The sequence below is a fragment of the Entelurus aequoreus genome, linkage group LG02 (genome assembly GCF_033978785.1).
Source record: "Entelurus aequoreus isolate RoL-2023_Sb linkage group LG02, RoL_Eaeq_v1.1, whole genome shotgun sequence".
Taxonomy (NCBI): domain Eukaryota; kingdom Metazoa; phylum Chordata; class Actinopteri; order Syngnathiformes; family Syngnathidae; genus Entelurus; species Entelurus aequoreus.
Genome location: NC_084732.1, coordinates 92,015,799 through 92,042,132, shown reverse-complemented (window position 1 = coordinate 92,042,132; position 26,334 = coordinate 92,015,799). Strand labels below are relative to the sequence as shown.

The following is a 26,334-nucleotide window of genomic DNA, read 5'->3' as shown; positions in this document are numbered from 1 at the left end:
GGATGCGGCCCTCATAATTAGGACGCGGCCCTCATAATTAGGATGCGGCCCTTATAATTAGGATGCGGACCTCATAATTAGGATGCGGCCCTTATAATTAGGACGCTGCCCTCATAATTAGGATGCGGCCCTTATAATTAGGATGCGGCCCTCATAATTAGGATGCGGCCCTTATAATTAGGACGCGGCCCTCATAATTAGGACGCGGCCCTCATAATTAGGATGCGGCCCTCATAATTAGGAAGTGGCCCTCATAATTAGGACGCGGCCCTTATAATTAGGATGCGGCCTTCATAATTAGGAAGTGGCCCTCATAATTAGGAAGTGGCCCTCATAATTAGGAAGTGGCCCTCATAATTAGGATGCGGCCCTTATAATTAGGATGCGGCCCTCATAATTATGTCGCGGCCCTCATAATTAGGACTCGGCCCTTATAATAAGAATGCGGCCCTCATAATTAGGATGCGGCCCTTATAATTAGGATGCGGCCCTTATAATTAGGACGCGGCCCTCATAATTAGGACGCGGCCCTTATAATTAGGATGCGGCCCTCATAATTAGGATGCGGCCCTCATATTTAGGATGCGGCCCTCATAATTAGGATGCGGCCCTCATAATTAGGAAGGAGTTAGACAGCCCGGAGTAGAGACGTGCTCATCTTTGACTCACACTTCTAAACATCTCCTGGGTCTTAAACACATCATCCATTCTAAAACTGACCTGCTTTAGGCGTCACACTTAAGAAAGTACTGTAAAATCCGAGGTCCAGTGAGACCCTGAAGTGGCAGAAGGTTCTTACTTCCTGGTTGGACAGGCCGATCCAGAGCGGGAAGCCATCAGTTTTGGCGAGGAGCTTGATGTGGGCGTTGTGGCGGGCGTCATGGACGCTGGCCAGATGTCCTCCTCGCTGACTGCACTCCTCCACAGCCTGGTACCAGGTCAGCTTCCGGGTCACCAGCTGGTACTCTAAAGTGTCCAGGTGTTGAAAGTCGCTGACGGACTTGGAGAACTCCTGCTTGGGTTCTTGGGGGAGGAAGGTCACAAAGGTCAGGTTGTGTAGTTGTGAGAAGGCGTGGGGGTGGTGGTGGTGGTGGAGAAGCACCGACCGTGGTCCAGCTTGCAGGTCACGATGGATCTCTGCTGGAACTCTGAGAACAACATCTGGTTGGTGACCAGGATCCATTGGCCCTGGAGACTCACACCCGCCATGAAGGGACCCTGGACCTCTGGTCTGCCACTTCTCCAGTTGGAGTACTGGACCTTGGTGCCGTCATACCACTGCATGTGGTTGCCTAGGCAACACCAGACCAGGAAGTCATGTAGTGCCCAATGCATCAAGTGGAGCTATACGGGTTTTATAGTATCGATAATTATTGATATCTTTATCACCTATGAAAATGAGGACTGTTAGAATAATTGTTTCTGAATCATCACAACAACTTTGTGTTACATTGAGGGTCTGGTGAGAAGACAAAAGCTGTCTTTGAAACCTACCAAGAGTAAGGCTGGTAAAACTCCACTGTGTAGGGGGGGTGGGGGGGGGACAAGATGAAGGTGCTCCTGTGTTCGTTCATGTATGCTAATCAACAGAAAGATGTTGTTCTAACCCAGGGGTCACCAACGCGGTGCCCGCGGGCACCAGGTAGCCCGTAAGGACCAGATGAGTAGCCCGCTGGCCTGTTCTAAAAATAGCTCAAATAGCAGCACTTACCAGTGAGCTGCCTCTATTTTTTAAATTGTATTTATTTACTAGCAAGCTGGTCTCGCTTTGCCCGACATTTTTAATTCTAAGAGAGACAAAACTCAAATAGAATTTGAAAATCCAAGAAAACATTTTAAAGACTTGGTCTTCTTTTGTTTAAATAAATTCATTAATTTTTTTACTTTGCTTCTTATAACTTTCAGAAAGACAATTTTAGAGAAAAAATACAACCTTAAAAATGATTTTAGGATTTTTAAACACATATACCTTTTTACCTTTTAAATTCCTTCCTCTTCTTTCCTGACAATTTAAATCAATGTTCAAGTCAATTTATTTTTTTATTGTAAAGAATAATAAATACATTTTAATTTAATTCTTCATTTTAGCTTCTGTTTTTTCGACGAAGAATATTTGTGAAATATTTCTTCAAACTTATTATGATTAAAATTTTAAAAAATTATTCTGGCAAATCTAGAAAATCTGTAGGGTCAAAATTAAATCTTATTTCAAAGTCTTTTGAATTTCTTTTAAAATTTTTGTTCTGGAAAATCTAGAAGAAATAATGATTTGTCTTTGTTAGAAATATAGCTTGGTCCAATTTGTTATATATTCTAACAAAGTGTAGATTGGATTTTAACCTATTTAAAACATGTCATCAAAATTCTAAAATTAAGCTTAATCAGTAAAAATTACTAATGATGTTCCATAAATTATTTTTTTTAATTTTTTCAAAAAGATTCGAATTAGCTAGTTTTTCTCTTCTTTTTTTCGGTTGAATTTTGAATTTTAAAGAGTCGAAATTGAAGATAAACTATGTTTCAAAATGTAATTGTCATTTTTTTCGTGTTTTCTCCTCTTTTAAACTGTTCAATTAAGTGTAAATATCATTAATTATTAATAATAACAGAGTTAAAGGTAAATTGAGCAAATTGGCTATTTCTGGCAATTTATTTAAGTGTGTATCAAACTGGTAGCCCTTCGCATTAATCAGTACCCAAGAAGTAGCTCTTGCTTTCAAAAAGGTTGGTGACCCCTGTTCTAACCCAAGGACTTCAAAGCGGAGGGAAGACAGGATCTGCCCAATTTCCAGACGACCTCTTTTTGAACCTCCTTTTTGAACTATTTTACGAACTCTTTTTGAACGGACCTTTTCTGTGAATTCTTTACGACCTTTTCTGTGAGCTTTTTGCGACCTTTGTCCTTTGGAAACAGGACCGAGGTCGGGGAGGGTCCAAAATAAAAGAAGGAGGCGTGCAATCTTTTGGCAGAGCATTCTGAGATACTGTACAAGGGTACAGTGTACAGACGACTCTCCTCAATATTGAGTCCAGATTGAATTCTGTCTCTGTTTAATTCTTTGCCTCTTGTCTTGTTTAATAGATGTCATCAGTGTTTGAACCTGACTAGGACCAGGAGAAAAATGTATGAAATGTCAATCATTTTATTTCTTACTCAGCCATCAAGGCAGAAAGGAAATGTCAACACAACCAATGAGGAGGGAAAATATTATGAAGCAACTCAGAGTACAACTCGTGTACTTTACGTGTACAAGTACAGAGGAACCTCCATGTGCAAACTTAAGTGGTTTTTTGAACTGGGTTGGTAAGTAAAAAAGTGTGTATATTGAAGCAAATGTCTCCCGAAGAAACAATGTAAATATTAATAATTGGTTCCAGCCTGGACAAAAGTCCTTATTAGTACACTTTGACCACAATATAAAGTAATATACAGTACAAGCTGTTTGTTTACATGCTTTTTTTTAATTTATCTTTGCTATTTGGGCTTATTGGACCCTAATTAGAATAAAAACTAAGAATCATCTTTTGATATGATGTACTTAGTCCATAAGTACACGAACGTGTACTTCATGTTTAGTGACATGCTAATTCTTATTTTTACACTTTTTTTCTCCAAATTGCATTGTATGTTATACTCTTCTGACACCACCAGATGGCAGTATAAGTGTCCACATAAGCGGCCATAAAACCCCAATTCAGTAGTGTACACCATTTTGGAAATAAGAGCTAAAAGGTGCTGTCCACGCATGTGGCCACTAAGCCTTTAGGGGTTTTAATAACAAGACAAAACAACAATGACAAGCTGAACTGTCCTGTATGCGCTGATCTGACATCGTTCGCACACACACTCACACAAACACACACACACAAGTCCCTTTGGTTCAAAGTCTATAAAAATGGGAGACATTACCTCCCTGCTTGGCACTCAGCATCAAGAGTTGGAATTGGGGGTTAAATCACCAAAAATGATTCCCGGGCGCGGCCACTGCTGCTGCTCACTGCTCCCCTCACCTCCCACGGGGTGATCAAGGGGATGGGTCAAATGCAGAGGGCAAATTTCACCACACCTAGTGTGTGTGTGTGTGTGACAATCATTGGTATTTTAACTGAACTTTAACTTTGGTGCCCTCACAACGATCAGAAATCACAAAAATCCTTAGCTTTAACAAACACATCGCTACAATAATAAAGATTTAAAAAGTAAAATCCACTGAGATGAACATCGGCAGAGGAGCTTTGGAACGAAAGGTAGCCTTCTGTGTAATAAGTCCGCTTAGGCATATTTTCCCAGAAAAGTCCGTTCTCATCACAATTCAAAACTTGCTGTGGTATGAAGCCTGCTTCCTCAATCCCTTTGATAAGGGCAGGCACAAAATGGCTGCCAGCAGGACACAAAATGACTGAAGTGTCTGCACACAGAGGCGGATTTGGCTCCATATAACAGTTTGTACACCAAAAAGTTTGCAACTGGAAGTTCCACTGGACTTGTACGTACTGGAGAGTCTTCCAGGTCCTGGAATTTACTGCACTTTTTTTAAATTAATTTTTTATTGTTTATGTATTTATTGTATATTTATTTACTTACTATGGTATATTATTTATTTGTTCACTCTTCTGTTACAGAGAACAAGGAAATGGGATAAAATGGTTATGGTATGGATAGGGGTAGGATTAAATAAGGGGTAGGATTAAATAAGGGGTAGGATTAAATAAAGGGTAGAATTAAATAAGGGGTAGGATTAAATGAAGGGTAGAATTAAATAATGGGTAGGATTAAATAAAGGGTAGAATTAAATAAAGGGTAGGATTAAATAAGGGGTAGGATTAAATAAGGGGTAGGATTAAATAATGGGTAGGATTAAATAAAGGGTAGAATTAAATAAAGGGTAGGATTAAATAAGGGGTAGGATTAAATAAGGGGTAGGATTAAATAATGGGTAGGATTAAATAAAGGGTAGGATTAAATAATGGGTAGGATTAAATAAGGGGTATGATTAAATAAAGGGTAGGATTAAATAAGGGGTAGAATTAAATAAAGGGTAGGATTAAATAAGGGGTATAATTAAATAAGGGGTAGTATTAAATACACTCCGCTTCTTCCTACTCCTTTTCGGACGTGCAGTAATGAAACAAGTAGAAATATGTGATGCCTTACATTGTATCGTATGCATGTTCCACATAAACTGAAACTGAAACTAATGTGTGTGAAAGACAAGAACAAACACTCACTTTCGTTCCGGAACAGTCCGAGCCACACGAACTGGACCAGGTTCTGGAAGGGCACAAGTTGTTGTCGGATGAACTCGTTCTCCTCCGCGTTGCGAATAGTTAGGATGTTTGCTCCTTCGTCTGCAACGTCAAAGTCTTGTGATGAGCAGCAGCGTCCAACCATTAGCCCAACTTGGACACTACAGGCGGGCTCGGGGCCCACTCTAAAATGTACACCGAGTTAGTAATCTTACTCTTGATTTCAATTAATGATATCTGATCTACTTGCAGTTTATGACCTTGTCAAATGATACATGTCAGTCACACAGGCTGATTACAAAATAAAACTACAAAATACTAAAATATGTAAAGGAGACTGAGTGAGACGTGGTTAAATTGTGGTTGATTGATGAGCTTTTTGTATTGCTGCACCATGCTGAGGCCATTTAAAAGTGCACTTGTCTGTGGCTTTATATCAACATTTGTACTAATTTGACTGATTTTTATTTGTGGGTGGGGGAAGGGGAAAGAACATTTAATATTTTAAAGAGGTTCATTTAGCCTACTAATGTGTATTTATAAATAGTTGATTTATATAGGCTAGTAAGGTAAAGTCGAAGCTTGTCAGGCGAAACTTGTCAGGTACAAAACTTTACCTTACTAGCCTATATAAATCAACTATTTATAAAAACATTTAATATTGTATTGCATTTTTGTTAACTGTTTAATCAAAAAAAAAAGAAAGAAATATACTTGAAAAAGAAGGCAGTGGAAAACAACAAAATGGATAATAAATCATAGTAATAATTTTAAATAAAATTAAAGTGTAAGTAAAAATACAACTTCACCACTTAAGTCATTTTTTTTGCGTTTAAGAAACTTCTCTATGACTTAAGCACCAGACTTTTTCTGTTTGATATTGTCATTACTGCCACAAGTGGTGGAAAAGTGTATTACAGCTGAGTAACCAACAATGGAAAATAACAAAATGAATAATAATAATGAATATTTTATTCAACATAATGTCAATAAAATTAAAGTGCAAATGAAAATACAACTTCACCACTTTAGTCATATTTTTTGCGCTTAAGAAACTTCTCTATGACTTTAGCACCAGACTTTGTTCATTTGTTTGATAGTAACATTACGGCCACAAGTGGTGGAAAAGTGTATTACAGTTGAGTGACCAACAATGGAAAATAACAAAATGAATAATAAATAATAATAATGAATATTTCTATTTAATAAACTGTCAATAAAAATAAAGTGCAAGTGAAAATACAACTTTGACCACTTTAGTCATATTTTTTGCGCTTCAGAAACTTCTCTATGACTTTGTCTGTCTGTCTGATATTAACATTACTGCCACAAGTGGTGGAAAAGTGTATCACAGCTAAGTAACCAACAATGGGCCACACACCTATGGTTAAGAAACACTGACTTAAAGCAGTGGTACCTCAAACTTATTTCACCAAGTAGCACTTCAGAAAACACTTGGCTCTCCAAGTAACACCCACATTGAAACACAGTAGCGTAGGTAGGCCTAAGTATTCATTTGTTTTTAAATGTTTAAACAACCTCGCGCCAACATATATCTCTCCGACCTCCTTCAGCCTCACTGCCCCACCCGATCCCTAAGATCAGCCGATCAGCTGCTACCGACAGTCCCTGACACAAGGCTGAAGCTTAGAGGTGACAGAGCGTTCGCCGCTGCTGCTCCCAAGCTCTGGAACGACCTACCTCTGAGTGTTAGACAAGCCTCCTCTCTTCCTGTTTTGAAATCTCTCTTAAAAACATACTTTTATTCCATGGCTTTTAACACCGAGTGATATCCATCCTGCAATGGCGCCCCATAATACACCTGCTGTGAACCTGTTTTTTATGTTTTATTTATTTTATTTTATTTATTTCTTTTTCATCGTGTTTTGTTTGTGTTGTGTTTGCTCGGTTCTCGTATTATCTTCTAACCTGCCCATTGTACAGCACTTTGGCTACCCCTGTGGTACATTTTAAATGTGCTTTATAAATAAAGTTGATTTGATTTAAAAACCAAGTATATGTGATATTTTTGGTAGACACAGTTTGAACAGTAAGACTGTGTTTGAATATGGGACAATGAAGCAGTGTGCTGTAACAAAGTGATGATTAATGAGCTGCTGTAATGATGAAGAAGGAAGAGATTCTTACGCAGGCTGGCGCAGACGTCGCGTACGGGCCCCTGGTCAGCCTGCTCCCACCTGGACGCCGACAGCTGGAAGGAGTAGCAGTTGTTCTTGAAGGGGACCCAGTTGGGGCCGTTGATCTTGTGAGGACACTTGACGGCCACGTCCTCTGGAGTGGTGCTGATGATCTCTCCTGCAAGACCGACACCAGAGGAGAGGAACAGGGGGCCGCAGCGTGAGCTTTTTCAGCATTTGAACAGGCAAACATTTGCCAAAAAAAGCCCCATTTAAAGATTTTTTTAGTGTATAAAGAATTGAAAAATGAATGACTGTCTGTTTCAGTCACTAAGTTATTTAGTCACTACAACTTGTGTTCACATCCACAAGAACCACATGGGTTAGCCTACTCTATACAGTATTTACAACCTTACTAGTGTTCACTTCACAGCCACAGATGGTTCATCTAGTTATTGACATTATTTACACATTACTTTGTCTGTTTCAGTCACTAAGTTATTTAGTCACTACAACTTGTCTTCACATCCACAGGAACCACATGGGTTAGCCTACTCTATACAGTATTTACAACCTTAATAGTGTTCACTTCATAGCCACAGATGGTTCATCGAGTTATTGACATTTTTTACACATTACTTTGTCTGTTTCACTAGACTATGTTATTTAGTCACTACAGTAATTGTGTTGACATCCACAGGAACCACATGGGTTAGCCTACTCTATACAGTATTTGCAACCTTAATAGTGTTCACTTCACAGCCACAGATGGTTCATCGAGTTATTGACATTATTTACACATTACTTTGTCTGTTTCAGTCACTATGTTATTTAGTCACTACAGTAATTGTGTTCACATCCACAGGAACCACATGGGTTAGCCTACTCTATACAGTATTTACAACCTTACTAGTGTTCACTTCACAGCCACAGATGGTTCATCTAGTTATTGACATTATTTACACATTACTTTGTTTGTTTCAGTCACTAAGTTATTTAGTCACTACAACTTGTGTTCACATCCACAGGAACCACATGGGTTAGCCTACTCTATACAGTATTTGCAACCTTAATAGTGTTCACTTCATAGCCACAGATGGTTCATCGAGTTATTGACATTATTTACACATTACTTTGTCTGTTTCACTAGACTATGTTATTTAGTCACTACAGTAATTGTGTTGACATCCACAGGAACCACATGGGTTAGCCTACTCTATACAGTATTTACAACCTTACTAGTGTTCACTTCACAGCCACAGATGGTTCATCTGGTTATTGACATTATATACACATTACTTTTGTCTGTTTCAGTCACTATGTTATTTAGTCACTACAGTAATTACAACTTGTGTTCGCATCCACAGGAACCACATGGGTTAGCCTACTCTATACAGTATTTACAACCTTACTAGTGTTCACTTCACAGCCACAGATGGTTCATCTAGTTATTGACATTATTTACACATTACTTTGTCTGTTTCAGTCACTAAGTTATTTAGTCACTACAACTTGTGTTGACATCCACAGGAACCACATGGGTTAGTCTACTCTATACAGTATTTATAACCTTATTAGTGTTCACTTCAAAGCCACAGATGGTTCATCGAGTTATTGACATTATTTACACATTACTTTGTCTGTTTCAGTCACTAAGTTATTTAGTCACTACAGTAATTGTGTTCACATCCACAGGAACCACATGGGTTAGCCTACTCTATACAGTATTTACAACCTTACTAGTGTTCACTTCACAGCCACAGATGGTTCATCTGGCCATTGACATTATTTACACATTACTTTGTCTGTTTCAGTCACTATGTTATTTAGTCACTACAGTAATTACAACTTGTGTTCGCATCCACAGGAACCACATGGGTGAGCCTACTCTATACAGTATTTACAACCTTACTAGTGTTCACTTCACAGCCACAGATGGTTCATCGAGTTATTGACATTATTTACACATTACTAAAGGAAAATCATTTTTTTATATTTTTACAGAGATAAAAAAGACGGGTTTCCGACTTTAGACGGAAGAATCTCATGCCTGTTCAAAAGAGCCGCTCAAAAGACTCGGCTCGTTCGTGAAGCCCACACCTCTGTTCCAGACGTGTGTGAAAAGGCAAACGTGTTCTTGCTTTGTCGGGACTCACGTTGCGGTCTGTGGCAGATAGCCCCGCCCAGCTCCTGCTCGCACTGGGTGGCCTTCCAGAAGGCGTCGGTGTCGAGGTAGACGCAGGATCCCGCCGTGACGTCAGCGGACCAGCGGCTGAAGACGGTGTGGCTGTGGTCGGTCCAGCGGTAGTGGATGCCGTCCTGAACGGGACGAGGGTCAGGCGTCAGGCGACAGGAGCGCCGCGATCAAAGGTGGGTTTCTTACGTCTTCGCTGAAGAGGCCGATCCACATGGGCGTGTGCGCGCGGCTCACGTGCACGCTGAGGGTGGACTGCAGCCAGGTGTCGGCCACGCTGGCCAGGTCCATGTCGTGGCTCCTGCACTGCTCCAAGGCCTCAAACCAGGTCAGGTTCTGGACCAGCAGCAGGAAGGTGTGGTTGTTGACCTGGAAGGGCTCCGAGGGGACGGAAGGCTCCTCCAGCTTGTCTGGAAGGACAAATTAGGGATGGAACAATTTGACAAAATTCAGATCTTGGTACGCTCTTGTGACACGGTCTGGGGTTTGGGTCCAGAACAAAAAGGTCCTGCAGGAACCTTCTCATTTAAATAAAGTGTTTCCACCAAAAACTACCAGGGTAGATTTAGCTCCACAGCATCTATTTTTAGTTCCTGCCAGCAAGCGCTGATTGGTTGAACACCAAAAACTTATTTTTCAAACACATTGTTATTTACATATAAACACTGACATTTATTATTGATATATTGTTATTTACAGATAAACACTGACATTTATTATTGATATATTGTTATTTACAGATAAACGCTGACATTTATTATTGATACATTGTTATTTACATATAAACACTGACATTTATTATTCATATATTGTTATTTACATATAAACACTGACATTTATTATTGATATATTGTTATTTACATATAAACACTGACATTTATTATTGATATATTGTTATTTACATATAAACACTGACATTTATTATTGATACATTGTTATTTACATATAAACACTGACATTTATTATTGATATATTGTTATTTACATATAAACACTGACATTTATTATTGATATATTGTTATTTACATATAAACACTGACATTTATTATTGATATATTGTTATTTACATATAAACACTGACATTTATTATTGATATATTGTTATTTACATATAAACACTGTCATTTATTATTGATATATAGAAACTGACATTTTTATTGATATATTGTTAATTACATATAAACACTGACATGTATTATTTATATATTGTTATTTACATATAAACACTGACATTTATTATTGATATATTGTTATTTACAGCTAAACACATTTACTACATTTATTATTTATATATTGTTATTTATTGATATATTGTTATTTACAGATAAACACTGACATTTATTATTTATATATTGTTATTTATTGATATATTGTTATTTCCAGATAAACAGTTAAATGTGTTATCTATATATTGTTATTTATTTATATATTGTTATTTACAGATAAACACTGAAATTTATTATTTATATATTGTTATTTACAGATGAACACTGACATTTATTATTTATATATTGTTATTTACAGATTAACACTGACATTTATTAATTATATATTGTTATTTACAGATAAACACTGTCATTTATTATTTATATATAGTTATTTACAGATAAACACTGACATATATTATATACAGTATATATTGTTATTTACAAATAAACACTGACATTTATTATTTATATACTGTTACTTACAGATAAACACTGACATTTGTTATTTATGTATTGTTATTTATAGATTAACACAAACATTTATTAATTATATATTGTTATTTACAGATAAACACTGACATTTATTATTTATATATTGTTATTTACAGATAAACACTGACATTTATTGATATATTGTTATTTACAGATAAACACTGACATTTATTATTTATATACTGTTACTTACAGATAAACACTGACATTTGTTATTTATGTATTGTTATTTATAGATTAACACAGACATTTATTAATTATATATTGTTATTTACAGATAAACACTGACATTTATTATTTATATATTGTTATTTACAGATAAACACTGACATTTATTGATATATTGTTATTTACAGATAAACACTGACATTTATTATTGATATATTGTTATTTACATATAAACACTGACATTTATTATTGATATATTGTTATTTACAGTTAAACACTGACATTTATTATTGATATATTGCTATTTACATACAAACACTGACATTTATTATTGATATATTGTTATTTACAGATGAACACTGACATTTGTTATTGATATATTATTATTTACAGTTGAACATTGACATTTATTATTGATATATTGTTATTTACAGATGAACACTGACATTTATTATTGATATATTGTTATTTACAGATGAACACTGACATTCATTATTGATATATTGTTATTTACAGTTGAAATGGACCTCATGAATTCATTATTTGCTAACGGGAGAACTTTCTGACTGTTTGGGCACAAAAGCCTGACTTTCCACATAAAATGTAATAATTGTTAACAAATAATTGTTAAATCAGGGTTTCAAATGTTCCACTGAAAAAAAAAAAAATTGTCTAAAAAACAAGATTGTGTTTGACAAAAAGTGCATCCAACATAAAATGTATTTTTTTTTTTTACTTTTTATTGACAGACCTGAAATTGATCAAGATATTTATGCATTTGATAATAATAAAACATAATATTAATACATGCCTTTTAAAAAAAAAAACATTTTTATCATTGTTTTTTTTATTAGACAGTTCTTGGATTTGGGAAGAGCCCAAAAGGTTTTAAAAATCTATAAATCGTATTGGTTTTGGAAATTAAAAATACAAAAATACATGCTTTAACATTTCAGTGAGCATAAACTACACTGAACTGTGCAATGCGGTGGAAACACACTTCTACTGGAACTTCAAGTTGCTGAACTTTAGGAGGAAACATGGCAAAAGTTGAGAGAAAACATGACCTGTGGGTATGTGAGGACCATTGATGAAAACAATGTACCTGCATAGTGTTGACAAAGGGCCACATGCTGGTACTGGGTGCAGGAGGTGTAGTCCCAGGTACCCATCACAGCTGAGTTGGGGTTATTGAGTAAAAAGACACATAGATCCATGCTGTCTGGGTCCAGGTGCTGCAAAAAAACATTGTCAAATTAAAAAAGGAACAGAACTGAATAGCTGACTCCAGTTATTGCTTTAATTGGGAATAATCAATAGTTATATCCAGTGGCCGAGTGTGTGAGTGGGAGTGTTTCTACCGAGAGGGACAAGCGGTAGAAAATGGTTGTTTGTTATCGCGTCAGTCACATTTAAAACTAATCTAAAAAAGTACTATGTAGTGCAGAGTTACGCCCCCCCCCCAGGAAGAAGAAAATATCTTAAACACTTGAAATTAGGGATGTCCAATAATATCGGCCTATCGGCCGATAAATGCATTAAAATGTAATATCGGAAATTATCGGTATCGTTTTTTTAATCATCGGTATCGGTTTTTTTTGTTTTTTTTTAATTAATTCAACATAAAAAACACAAGATACACTTACAATTAATGTACCAACCCAAAAAACCTCCCTCCTCATTCACACAAAAGGGTTGTTTCTTTCTGTTATTAATATTCTGGTTCCTACATTATATATCAATATATATCAATACAGTCTGCAAGGGATACAGTCCGTAAGCATTATATATCAATATATATCAATACAGTCTGCAAGGGATACAGTCCGTAAGCACACATGATTGTGTGTGCTGCTGCTCCACTAATAGTACTAACCTTTAACAGTTAATGTTACTCATTTTCATTAATTACTAGTTTCTATGTAACTGTTTTTATATTGTTTTACTTTCTTTTTTATTCAAGAAAATGTTTTTAATTTATTTATCTTATTTTATTTTATAATTTTTTTTTAAAAGTACCTTATCTTCACCATACCTGGTTGTCCAAATTAGACATAATGTGTTAATTCCACGACTGCATATATCGGTTGATATCGGTATCGGTAATTAAAGAGTTGGACAATATCGGAATATCGGATATCGGCAAAAAGCCATTATCGGACATCCCTACTTGAAATAGTATCATTTATCTACAAAACTGTTATAAGTACACCTCTGCACAACATGGTGTTATCAACATTAAAGAAAACCAAAAAGAAAGAAATATAGATGAATTAAGAAGAACTTAATTAACCTTGTTGCTTAGTCTAGAACAGAAAAGGTATACATTGCCTGAAAAAAACAAACATTTAACCCTTTTTTAAACTATAAACATTTTTGACAGACTTGAAATAATAAAATAAAATAAACTCAATAAATAATTAATTCAAAAAAATCAGCCATATTAACTCAGGAGCATCATTTAAAACACTTTAACCTACAAAATAAAAATAATAATAAAACAATGTGTGCTTATTTGTTTTAGATAAATCAAAATGAAGAAGTCAAAAATGTTGCTTTTTGAAGCATGATACTGATAAAGCACCCCACCCCCACTATTTGACAAGGCCTGCTTTGAAAGACGTTTTTCTTCTTCCAATCATCTAAGCATTGTGCCTGCTTTAAAACCCAAAGACGAGGATGTATTTGGCTCTGATGTTATTGTCGCTGTGATCTACTAAAGCTGAAACTCACGTTGACTTTGATGGCCTTGTGCATGCCCAGCAGCAGCGGGTGGAAGTTGACGTAGTCGACCGGGGTCTGGTCCACCCACTGCAGCTTGTAGCGTTTGAGTTTGAGACCCACCCAGATGCCGGCCACGTCCTTCATGGTGGGCAGCAGGCTGCTGATGAAGTCTGAGTGCGGCACATGTTTCATCATGCAGTGTTTCAGATAAGGACCTTGGTGGACCGCTCCAACGTTACCTTGCTCCACTTGGTCTGAGATGGTGACCAGGGTTCCCCTCACCGACTGACACACCTCCCCCGCTGACTTGAACGACACCGGCTTGTCCTCCTTCATCAGCGTGTAGCACTGTCCACATTTTAGATATATGTATTAGTACATGCACACACACATATATACAGTATATACACATAAATATATATATATATATTAGGGCTGCAACTAACGATTAATTTGATAATCGATTAATCTGTCAATTATTACTTCGATTAATCGATTAATAATCGGATAAAAGAGACAAACTACATTTCTATCCTTTCCAGTATTTTATTGGAAAAAAAACAGCATACTGGCACCATACTTATTTTGATTATTGCTTCTCAGCTGTTTGTACATGTTGCAGTTTATAAATAAAGGTTTATTTAAAAAATAAAAAAAAAAAAAAAAAAAAAAAAAAAAATTAAAGCTTCTGCGCATGCGCATAGCATAGATCCAACGAATCGATGACTAAATTAATCGGCAACTATTTTTATAATCGATTTTAATCGATTAGTTGTTGCAGCCCTAATATATATATATATATATATGTATATATATGTATATATATGTATATATATATATATATATATATATATATATATATATATATATATATATATATATATATATATGTATATATATATATATATTTTATTGGGGAAAAAACAGCATACTGGCACCATACTTATTTTGATTATTGTTTCTCAGCTGTTTGTACATGTTGCAGTTTATAAATAAAGTATTTTTTTTTTTTTTTTTTTTTAAAAGCTTCTGCGCATAGCATAGATCCAACGAATCGATGACTAAATTAATCGGCAACTATTTTTATAATCGATTTTAATCGATTAGTTGTTGCAGCCCTAATATATATATATATATATATATATATATATATATATATATATATATATATATATATATATATATATATATATATATATATATATATATATATATATAGGTTGCACACCAGTATATAAGCCACACCCACCACATTTTAGAAGAAAAACATTCCCCCCGGACTATAAGCCGCAGATATATACGTTGTGAAATGAGTTATTTACACAGAAATATTCTGTAAATGTTTATTTACATACCTTAATTGTTTCTAAAAGGTGTCTGTAACAGGGCAGTAAAGCGGCTGATCAAACAAAACAGAAGTCATGGTCATGGACCCACTAGCTGCGCAAGCTAGCTCTCCAATCAACGAAACAGACTCAATAACTCCACGGTGACGTTTTGGGGAATTCACTGAGGAATTTGTGAAACCGAAACAATGCAAAACGAATGCTGTTGTAAGTTAATAATACTAAAATAGGCACTCGTAAATGTGTTAGCATATTAGCTAATGCTAAGGACGCTAGCTTGATTACATTAAGATAGCACATAGAAATGTGCATGAAAACACTCCTACAGACGTCACACATGGGACTGTTTAGTAAGTAAGAATTGTTTTAGTTATATTGTAAAACTTACAAACGTTGAAAAATGAAGAATCCATACGAGTAGGAACGCTATTAGGGATGTCCGATAATGGCTTTTTGCCGATATCCGATATGCCGATATTGTCCAACTCTTTAATTACCGATACCGATATCAACCGATATATACAGTCGTGGAATTAACACATTATTATGCCTAATTTGGACAACCAGGTATGGTGAAGATAAGGTACTTTTTAAAAAAATGAATCAAATAAAATAAGATAAATAAATTAAAAACATTTTCTTGAATAAAAAAGAAAGTAAAACAATATAAAAACAGTTACATAGAAACTAGTAATTAATGAAAATTTGTAAAATTAACTGTTAAAGGTTAGTACTATTAGTGGAGCAGCAGCACGCACAATCATGTGTGCTTACGGACTGTATCCCTTGCAGACTGTATTGATATATATTGATATATAATGCTTACGGACTGTATCCCTTGCAGACTGTATTGATATATATTGATATATAATGCTTACGGACTGTATCCCTTGCAGACTGTATTGATATATATTGATATATAATGTAGGAAGCAGAATATTAATAACAGAAAGAAACAACCCTTTTGTGTGAATGAGTGTAAATGGGGGAGGGAGATTTTTTGGGTTGGTGCACTAATTGTAAGTATATCTTGTGTTTTTTATGTTGATTTAATAAAAAATAAATAAATTAAAAAAAAACAAAAAACGATACAGATAATAAAAAAAACGATACCGATAATTTCCGATATTACATTTTAACGCATTTATCGGCCGATATTATCGGACATCCCTAATATATACATACCGTATTTTTCGGACTATAAGTCGCAGTTTTTTTCATAGTTTCATAGTTCATAGGTGCGACTTATACTCAGGAGCGACTTATGTGTGAAATGATTAACACATTAGCGTAAAATATCCAATAATATTATGTATGTCATTCACGTAAGAGACTAGACGTATAAGATTTCATGGGATTTAGCGATTAGGAGTGACAGATTGTTTGGTAAACGTATAGCATGTTCTATATGTTATAGTTATTTGAATGACTCTTACCATAATATGTTACGTTAACATACCAGTTGGTTATTTATGCCTCATATATGTCTCCCGGCTGGCCTGGGAATGCCTCGGGATCCCCCGGGAAGAGCTGGACGAAGTGGCTGGGTGAGGGAAGTCTGGGCTTCCCTGCTTAGGCTGCTGCCCCCGCGACCCGACCTCGGATAAGCGGAGGAAGATGGATGGATGGATGGATAACGTACACTTATTCCGCCTGTTGTTCACTGTTCTTTATTTATTTTAAATTGCCTTTCAAATGTCTATTCTTGCTGTTGGCTTTTATCAAATACATTTCCCCCAAAAATGCGACTTATACTCCAGTGCGACTTATATATGTTTTTTTACTTCTTTATTGTGCATTTTTGGCCGGTGCGACTTATACTCCGGAGCGACTTATATATATATATATATATATATATATATATATATATATATATATATATATATATATATATATATATATATATATAAAAATACGGTACATATACTGTATATATATATATATATGTGTGTATATATACTGTCAAATATGATTATAATATTTGAGCATCATGTCTGTGTTCAATTACAGTCAATATGTTCATCTCAAATATTCATTTGACAGATGATGGCATTTTGAAGTCTTTCTCTTGGACATCCACCACAAGAATATCCTGCTGTGGCCTTAATAGCGTGATAACATGTCACCATGGTTACATCCCTAGTGTCACTTCTGCGACTGGACAATATTGGGGGTTATTCGGAGGGGCGGCCCTAAACAGTCACATGACCCGACTGCGATGAAGACAGGTAAAAATGGACGCCAAGCATCAAACCTTATTCCTGAAAGCCAGAGAGGTGTTCCCACACAGCACACCTCCAGGCTGAGGATCCAGAGGGTTCTTCTCCACCGACGTGACGGCTTGCTTCTCACACACAAAAGGCAGCTGCTGCCTGCAACTGTGCTCGTACTCTGCGAGACGACCAAGTCACGATCCATCACTTTAACTGTGTGTGTGTGTGTGTGTGTGTGTGTGTGTGTGTGTGTGTGTGTACTCACTTGGGAAGGCTCTCTCAGGGCTTATGGAGGTGCATCTGCTGAAGAGGGTTGAGTAATAAAAGTGCAGCTGCGGTTCCCTAGAACACACACGCAGCAATGTACGGTAAAGTGCACACATGCAAAATGAACTGTGTGTATTTCTAGCCTTCTTGAGACACCAAGAAGGAAAAGTATCTTCCATACGAGGAGGTGTGAACAAGTGATGACATAAATCAATAACATTGCATCTAATAGACAATGTCTCATTTGTGGTGACATCTATCAACATGAGGGTGCTCCCAAAAAGGAGGGATTTTTCTAGTTGACTGTGTGTCGCTTTTAAAAGTGCTCCCCCTCTGGTCAACATATGAAATAACAAGTGTGTGTAACAAATTGAAATGCGCCCCCTTTGGCCAAAATTAATTTAAAAAAAATAAAAAAATATGTAAATAGAGACAAAATGTAATAACGGAGTAAATAATGAAGATTAAAAACCAATTACAAAAAAATTAATTAACTAAAAAAAAGTATTTCTCACAATGTGTCGACTTTTTTCTTGTAAAATTGGGAACAATTTTCCGTTTCTGTAATATTGCAACATTTTTTCGTAAAATTATTACTTTTTTATGTTAAATTATTACATTTTAATGCAAAATGGTGACATTTGTCATATAAAATTCTGACTTTTATCACAATTATGCCGATTTTTTGTTCTTGTAAAGTAGTGACATTTATGAGTTGTCATAATTTCGCCGAGTAAAATTCTGATGATTATTATAAAATTGCCAAAATTGTAAGTTTTCTTATAAAATTGTGACTGTTATTGATTAAAATTCAAATTTTTATCATTATATTGCACAAATGTTCAGTTTTTCTTGTAAAATTTTGACTTGCGTTGAGTAAAATTACAACTTTTATTATAATACTGCCAAAAAAAAAATTTCTTGAGAAATTCTGACCTTTTTCTTGTGAAATTCCAACTAATTTTTCACAAGAAGGTTTTTTTTATATTTGCATAGTATGTATATATTATTAAAATATTTTTATATCTAGAAAGGGTGGTCCTAAAGAGGTAGGCCTTTTTTCAGGTCTGAAGAAGGTAAGAAATACGTGTGTGTGTTGTATTTCTATCCTTCTGGAGACATGAAGAAGGAAAAGTATCTTCCATATGAGGAGGTGTGAACAAGTGATGACATAAATCAATAACATTGCATCTAATAGACAATGTCTCATTTGTGGTGACATCTATCAACATGAGGGTGGTCCCAAAAAGGAGGGATTTTGCAAATTGGCTGTGTGTCGCTTTTAAAAGTGCTCCCCCTCTGGTCAACATATGAAATGACAAGTGTGTGTAACAAATTGAAATGTGCCCCCTCTGGCCAAAATTAATAAAATAAATATGTATATAGAGACATATTGTAATAACTTCAAGTAAATAATGAAGATCAAAAACCAATTGCAAACAAAATATTAAAAAAACAACAACAATGAACTAAAAGCAGTCTTTCTCTCACAATGTGTTGACTTTGTTCTTATAAAATTGGGAACAATTTCTCATATTCTTTCTGTTTCTGTAATATTGCAATGTTTTCTCGTAAAATTATTACTTTTATGTAAAATTACCATTTTTTTTAATGCAAAATGGTGACATTTGTCATAGAAGATTCTGACTTGTATCACAATTTTGCCAATTTTTTTGTTGTTCTTGTAAAACAGTGACATTTTTTGAGTAAAATTATGACTAGGGATGTCCGATAATGGCTTTTTGCCGATATCCGATATTCCGATATTGTCCAACTCTTTAATTACCGATACCGATATCAACCGATACCGATATCAACCGATATATGCAGTCGTGGAATTAACACATTATTATGCCTAATTTGGACAACCACGTATGGTGAAGATAAGGTACTTTTTAAAAAAAAAAAAAAAATAAGATAACTAAATTAAAAACATTTTCTTGAATAAAAAAGAAAGTAAAACAATATAAAAACAGTTACATAGAAACTAGTAATTAATGAAAATGAGTAAAATTAACTGTTAAAGGTTAGTACTATTAGTGGAGCAGCAGCACGCACAATCATGTGTGCTTACGGACTATATCCCTTGCAGACTGTATTGATATATATTGATATATAATGCTTACGGACTGTATCCCTTGCAGACTGTATTGATATATATTGATATATAATGTAGGAACCAGAATATTGATAACAGAAAGAAATGGGGGGAGGGAGGTTTTTTGGGTTGGTGCACTAATTGTAAGTGTATCTTGTGTTTTTTATGTTGATTTAATAAAAAAAAATAAAAAAAACACACAAAAAAACCGATACAGATAATAAAAAAAACCGATACAGATAATTTCCGATATTACATTTTAACGCATTTATCGGCCGATAATATTGGACATCCCTAATTATGACTTTTGTCATAATTTTGCCAAGCAAAATTCTGATTATTTATTATAATTTTGCCAAAATTGTAAAGTTTTCTTATAAAATTGTGACTTTTGTCGAGTAAAATGGCGAGTCTTTTCATAAAATTGCCAAAATGTTAAGCTTTTCTTGTGAAATTGCGACTGTTATTGAGTAAAATTCAAATTTTTATCGTAATATTGCACAAATGTCCAGTTTTTCTTATAAAATTTTGACTTGCGGCGAGTAAATTTACGACTTTTATTATAAAACTGCTAAAATTTAAAGTTTTTCTTGTAAAACTGTGACTGTTATTGAGTACATTTCCAACTTTTATCATAACATCGCGCAAATGTTCAGTTTTCCTTGTAAAATTTTGACTTGCCTTGAATAAAATGACGACTTTTATTACAATACTGACCAAATCCTACGTTTTTCTTGTGAAATTGTGACCTTTTTCTTGTGAAATTCCAACTCATTTTTCACAACAAGCTTTTTTATATTTGCATAGTATGTATATATTATTAATGTTGTAAATACAAATCTTTATATATCTAGAAAGGCTGGTCCTGAATAGGTAGGCATTTTTCTCAGGTCTCAAGAAGGTAAGAAATACAAGTGTGTGTGTGTGTGTGTGTGTGTGTGTGTAGCATCTTACATCATGGGAAACAACCGCTTGGGATCTTTCAGGTTGACCCACCAGCCTTGCTTAGGAGAACTTGACATCTGCTCAGAAATCATTTTGTGATGGACATCATCAGACGTTGTATTGGTTTCTTTCACGGTCGTGGTTGTGAGAGTGTTTGTGTCTTCAGGCATGTGATTTCAACTTCACGAAAAAGATGGAAAATAAGCCGGGATATATATATATATATATATACAGTATATATCTGATTGCCTCACTTTTTTGGAGTTCTGCTTACTTATTGGGGCTTACAGTGTACTCAACCAACCAATCATGGATGTTCTTTTATGTAAACCAAGCAATCATCATTGATGTACAGTTTGTCCCCTGCCCGTGGAGTTGCTTCGCTACGTAGCTTCCATTTTTAACTTCATCATTTTTTTATGAAAAACCGCAGTTTTTACCACTGGATTATCAAAATCCGTAGTTGTTGGCAGGTATGGCAAAGAGACAGATGAGGATTTTAACACACATTGTAGGTTGGAAAAAAACGAAGAAAAACGGAACATACCGTATTTCCTTGAATTGCCGCCGGGAATATAGTATTCGCCTGCCTACAATTACAGCCGGGTCAAACTCCTTTCCCAAAATAATTAGCGCATGCTTGGCACTTCCGCCGGGTCAAATATGAGTCATTAAATGACTCCCGCCTCCTGGTGGTAGAGGGTGCTAGTGATCCTTCTTGCGACTACCAGTACTGCAGAAGACCGGTGCTGCAGAAGAAGACAACAAGCAGCAAGCGTGAGTAGCGATTGTTTGCTTGCACTTTTACCATGGAGGATTACATATCTAAAATAAAACAGTTTTCTAAACTGGACTTTCAATCGAAGCAGGAGGTAATAATTAAAGGAATATCTCCAGAGACTTTTAAAACTGAAGAAAGATAAGGAAGACTGCCTTTGATCAGAAGCAGCTGCACATGGACATCATTTATAAGTAAAGGTAAGACCATAATAACGTTGTTTTTATTAAATGTGCTTTTCATGATAAGGTAAGCGCCAGAGTGAGAAGAGGTTTTAAAATAATTAGCGCATGCCTGCCCATCCCGCATGCTTTTGGTAAGCGCAGGAGTGAGAAGAGGTTTTAAATTAATTGGCGCCCCGGCGGCTATTCAAGGAAATACGGTATTTGTTTGTAGAGATAAAAAAAGAGGGATTTGCGACTCTAGACGGAACAATCGCATGCCTGAGTGGTGTAGTGACGCCCACTTGCCTTGGCGATGTTCTGCTGGATGAGTCGGGCAGCGGTGGAGCTGGGGGGTGAGGCCAGCTTGCTGCCGTTCATGCTGCAGAACAGCATGGCCTCCTCGAAGCTCAACTGAGGCTCGTTGACGAACCAGAACTCGCCGCCGTCGATGAAGATGGACGTCTCGTGATGCACGCCTGGGAAGACAATTGACAGTCTTGGACGTCGTCACATCTCCTTTTTAGAGACGCGCACACTTCTTCTACCACACGTGACTTAAAGGGGTCAGTCTATTCCAGTGGTTCTTAACCTGGGTTGGATGGAACCCTAGGGGTTCGGTGAGTCGGGCTCAGGGGTTCGGCGGAGGTCAAAACACACCCGACTCATCGTGTAAATAAAAACTTCTCCCTATCGGCGTATTACGGATACGACAACAGCAGAAGTCAGACTGATTTTCAGGCGTGTCATTTGTTGTGAGTTTATGTTGGTTTTGTTGTTTGAACAAGGTGATGTTCATGCACAGTTCATGTTCTGCACCAGTAAAAAAACATGGTAACTCTTTAGTATGGGGAACATATTCACCATTAATTAGTTGCTTATTAACATGCAAATTAGTAACATATTGGCTCTTAACTAGTCATTATTAAGTACTTATTAATGCCTTATTCGGCATGGTCTTATTATAACCCTAACCCTCTAACCCTGGCCCTAACCCTCTAACCCTGGCCCTAACCCTCTAACCCTGGCCCTAACCCTCTAACCCTAACCAAATAACTCTAAATTAAGTCTTTCTTAAATTGAAAAAATAATGAATACAAAACATAATAAATAATAAACATAATATAACGAAAAAAGAAGAGAAATTGAAAAAATAAATTAATATAAAACATAATAAATAACAAAACATAATATAACGAAAAAAAATGAAATTGAAAAAATAAATGAATATAAAACATAATAAAAAATAAATAATAAACATAATATAACGAAAAAAGAAGAGTAATTGAAAAAATAAATGAATATAAAACATAATAAATAATAAACATAATATAACGAAAAAAGAAGAGAAATTGAAAAAATAAATGAATATAAAACATAATAAATAATTAATAATAAACATAATATAACGAAAAAAGAAGAGGAATTGAATAAATAAATGAATATAAAACATAATAAATAATAGACATATTATAACGGGAAAAAAAGAGAAATTGAAAAAACAAATGAATATAAAAAATGTGTGGAAAACAGTATACTGAGTTTTTCACATTTTTTTAAACTTATTTGTTTATCATATTTCTCTTTTTTATTACATTGTGTTTTATCCTGTATATAATAAAACAAAAAGAGAAATCCAATAAATAGATAAATCTAAAAAAATGTGGGGAAAACTTAGTATACTGAGTTTTTCACTTTTTTTTTTACTTATTTGTTTATCATATTTCTCTTTTTTATTATATTATGTGTGCGCGCGCAATTTATTCATCAAATTCACAAAATAATAATCACAGCATCTTCCAAATTGCACATAATTACATAACAATATCACATTTCAAAGTCATTATTACAAATTAATGTTCATAATGTTCATGACACATTAATTCCAATGCACAACAGAGCTCGATAATCGTGTCAGAGCCTGATTTAAAGCGTCAGGATCGCATCAAAGTAGGGATGTCCGATAATGGCTTTTTGCCGATATCCCGATATTGTCCAACTCTTTAATTACCGATACCGATATCAACCGATACCGATATATACAGTCGTGGAATTAACACATTATTATGCCTAATTTGGACAACCAGGTATGGTGAAGATAAGGTTGTTTTTTTTTTTTAAATAAAATAAAATAAGATAAATAAATTAAAAACATTTTCTTGAACACAAAAGAAAGTAAAACAATATAAAAACAGTTACATAGAAACTAGTAATTAATGAAAATGAGTAACATTAACTGTTAAAGGTTAGTACTATTAGTGGAGCAGCAGCACGCACAATCATGTGTGCTTATGGACTGTATCCCTTGCAGACTGTATTGATATATATTGATACATAATGTAGGAAGCAGAATATTAATAACAGAAAGAAACAACCCTTTTGTGTGAATGAGTGTAAATGGGGGAGGGAGTTTTTTTGGGTTGGTGCACTAATTGTAAGTGTATCTTGTGTTTTTTATGTTGATTTAATTAAAAAAAAACAACAACAAAAACGATACCGATAATAAAAAAAACGATACCGATAATTTCCGATATTAAATTTTAAAGCATTTATCGGCCGATAATATCGGCATTATCGGACATCTCTACATCAAAGCATAATAATGTTCAATAAAGTGTAATAAAACGTATCAAAGCGTGATTTAAAGCGCATCAAATCGTGACGAACGGTAATTCGTCCCCCCAAAGCTGCAACTAATTCGTATCAGAGCGTATCAAAGCATAACATTACTTCGGAGATCGGGATATTCGTGGAAAAATTGACAAAAATGACGGCGCCGCTTCAAAGCGCGGCAAGCGCCGTTGGTGTGAACCAGGTATTAGGAAAATAAAACGTCTACCATGTCTGTAGACGAGTACGTCACAAGTCGGTCCAAATCTCAAACCGCTTGTTTGGAACATTTTTTAAACATCTCCATGATCGGAATGCACATATTCGGCACTTACGAGGATCCCAAAACGCAAAAAGTGGCATTTTCAAAGTGTGACCCCTTTAAATAACAGTAGACAGAAAATGCTTTAAGCACAGTAGTCGCTGATTACCAGGATTGTACCAGTCAGGATACTTTGGTGTCACTCCTATTAAAAGACAAAAGAAGAAGGATTATTGTACAAGACCTCCACAAATGGAATACGCTGCTTCTGTGCGTGGTCTTACCACGAGGGATCTGGCAGACCCACTCCAGCTTGGCGTCGCAGTGAAAGGGCGTGGCGGAGAAGGACGTAGGGACAAAGTCGTGGAGCACGAACAGGAAGAGATGCTTCAAGGTGCTCTTCATCGTCTAATGAGGACAGAAAATGTTGACTGGCAGCACAGGAGTCACCAGTCAGACATCAGAGACCACGTGACCCCCCACCAGCAGCTCAGTGACAAGTCAGGACTATCACAAACATGATGAAAAGTCCTTCTTCAACGGAGGAACTGTGGCCTCGTGAGATGATAATAACAGCAATATTTCATACACTATTCAAGAAAATACAACAAATCAACTCCGGGATTTTCTAGCTTTTACCAAATCTTTACAATTGCTACATTTCTGTCCCTTCTAGTAATCATTACATCCACATTTCAAATTGTTTTTGGAAACTGTGGACCAAAGAGGAAAAGAACCATCCGGACTGTTCTAGGCGCAAAGTGTAAAAGTCAGCATGTGTGATGGTATGGGGGTGTATTAGTGGCCAAGACATGGGTAACTTACACATCTGTGAAGGCACCATTAATGCTGAAAGGTACATACAGCTTTAGGAGCAACATATGTTGCCATCCAAGCAACGTTACCATGGACGACCCTGCTTATTTCAGCAAGACAATGCCAAGCCAGGTGTTACATCAGCGTGGCTTCATAGTAAAAGAGTGCGGGTACTAGACTGGCCTGCCTGTAGTCCAGGGGCCGTACTTATCAAGCTTCTTAGAGTGCCATTTTACACTTAAGTCCTGAGAATTTGCGAAATTTAGTCCTACTCTCAAACTTAAGAATAAAAGCTTTTTATCAACGTTCTTAAGTCTAAGAATCACTCCTACTCTCCACGATATTTAAGAGACCTTCAGAGGTGTCTTAAGTGGTTAGGAGTTGCCAGCAGGGGATGGCACTGAGGCGAGAGAGACGTGCGCGAACGTTCAGGGAACGGAACAATGTTTTTTTGTTTTTTTATGACGAGCAGCTGATCAAACGGTATCGTTTAGACAGAGCGGGTATTATTTTTGTCACAGATTTAATACTTTTCGATTCCTTGTTGATTTCTGCATGTGGCTGCAGTGGGCTAGTATATATAGAGCCACCCACACCAGTTTCAAATTAGTTGCCTAATTAATGAATTGGAAAGAAAATGTTATGACAGTAGCGTATGTGTGTGGCCGT

General features: G+C 35.7%; 1 protein-coding gene across 3 annotated transcripts in view; it reads right to left on the bottom strand.

Moving 5' to 3' along the window:
- The window catches only part of ly75 (lymphocyte antigen 75), a 91,187-nt gene that overhangs the window by 7,566 nt on the left and 57,287 nt on the right, over positions 1-26,334 (bottom strand). For all 3 annotated transcript variants that reach the window (XM_062035011.1, XM_062035019.1, XM_062035025.1), the window contains 15 exons: positions 25,134-25,257; positions 25,019-25,054; positions 22,287-22,456; positions 21,048-21,115; positions 17,994-18,070; positions 17,770-17,906; positions 14,409-14,517; positions 14,179-14,339; positions 12,551-12,680; positions 9,769-9,989; positions 9,542-9,704; positions 7,396-7,563; positions 5,230-5,349; positions 1,107-1,292; positions 800-1,023 (listed from right to left, as the gene is read on the bottom strand). In XM_062035011.1, the coding sequence (XP_061890995.1) occupies positions 800-1,023; positions 1,107-1,292; positions 5,230-5,349; positions 7,396-7,563; positions 9,542-9,704; positions 9,769-9,989; positions 12,551-12,680; positions 14,179-14,339; positions 14,409-14,517; positions 17,770-17,906; positions 17,994-18,070; positions 21,048-21,115; positions 22,287-22,456; positions 25,019-25,054; positions 25,134-25,257 (2,094 nt within the window). The remainder of the gene's footprint in view (positions 1-799; positions 1,024-1,106; positions 1,293-5,229; positions 5,350-7,395; positions 7,564-9,541; positions 9,705-9,768; positions 9,990-12,550; positions 12,681-14,178; positions 14,340-14,408; positions 14,518-17,769; positions 17,907-17,993; positions 18,071-21,047; positions 21,116-22,286; positions 22,457-25,018; positions 25,055-25,133; positions 25,258-26,334) is intronic.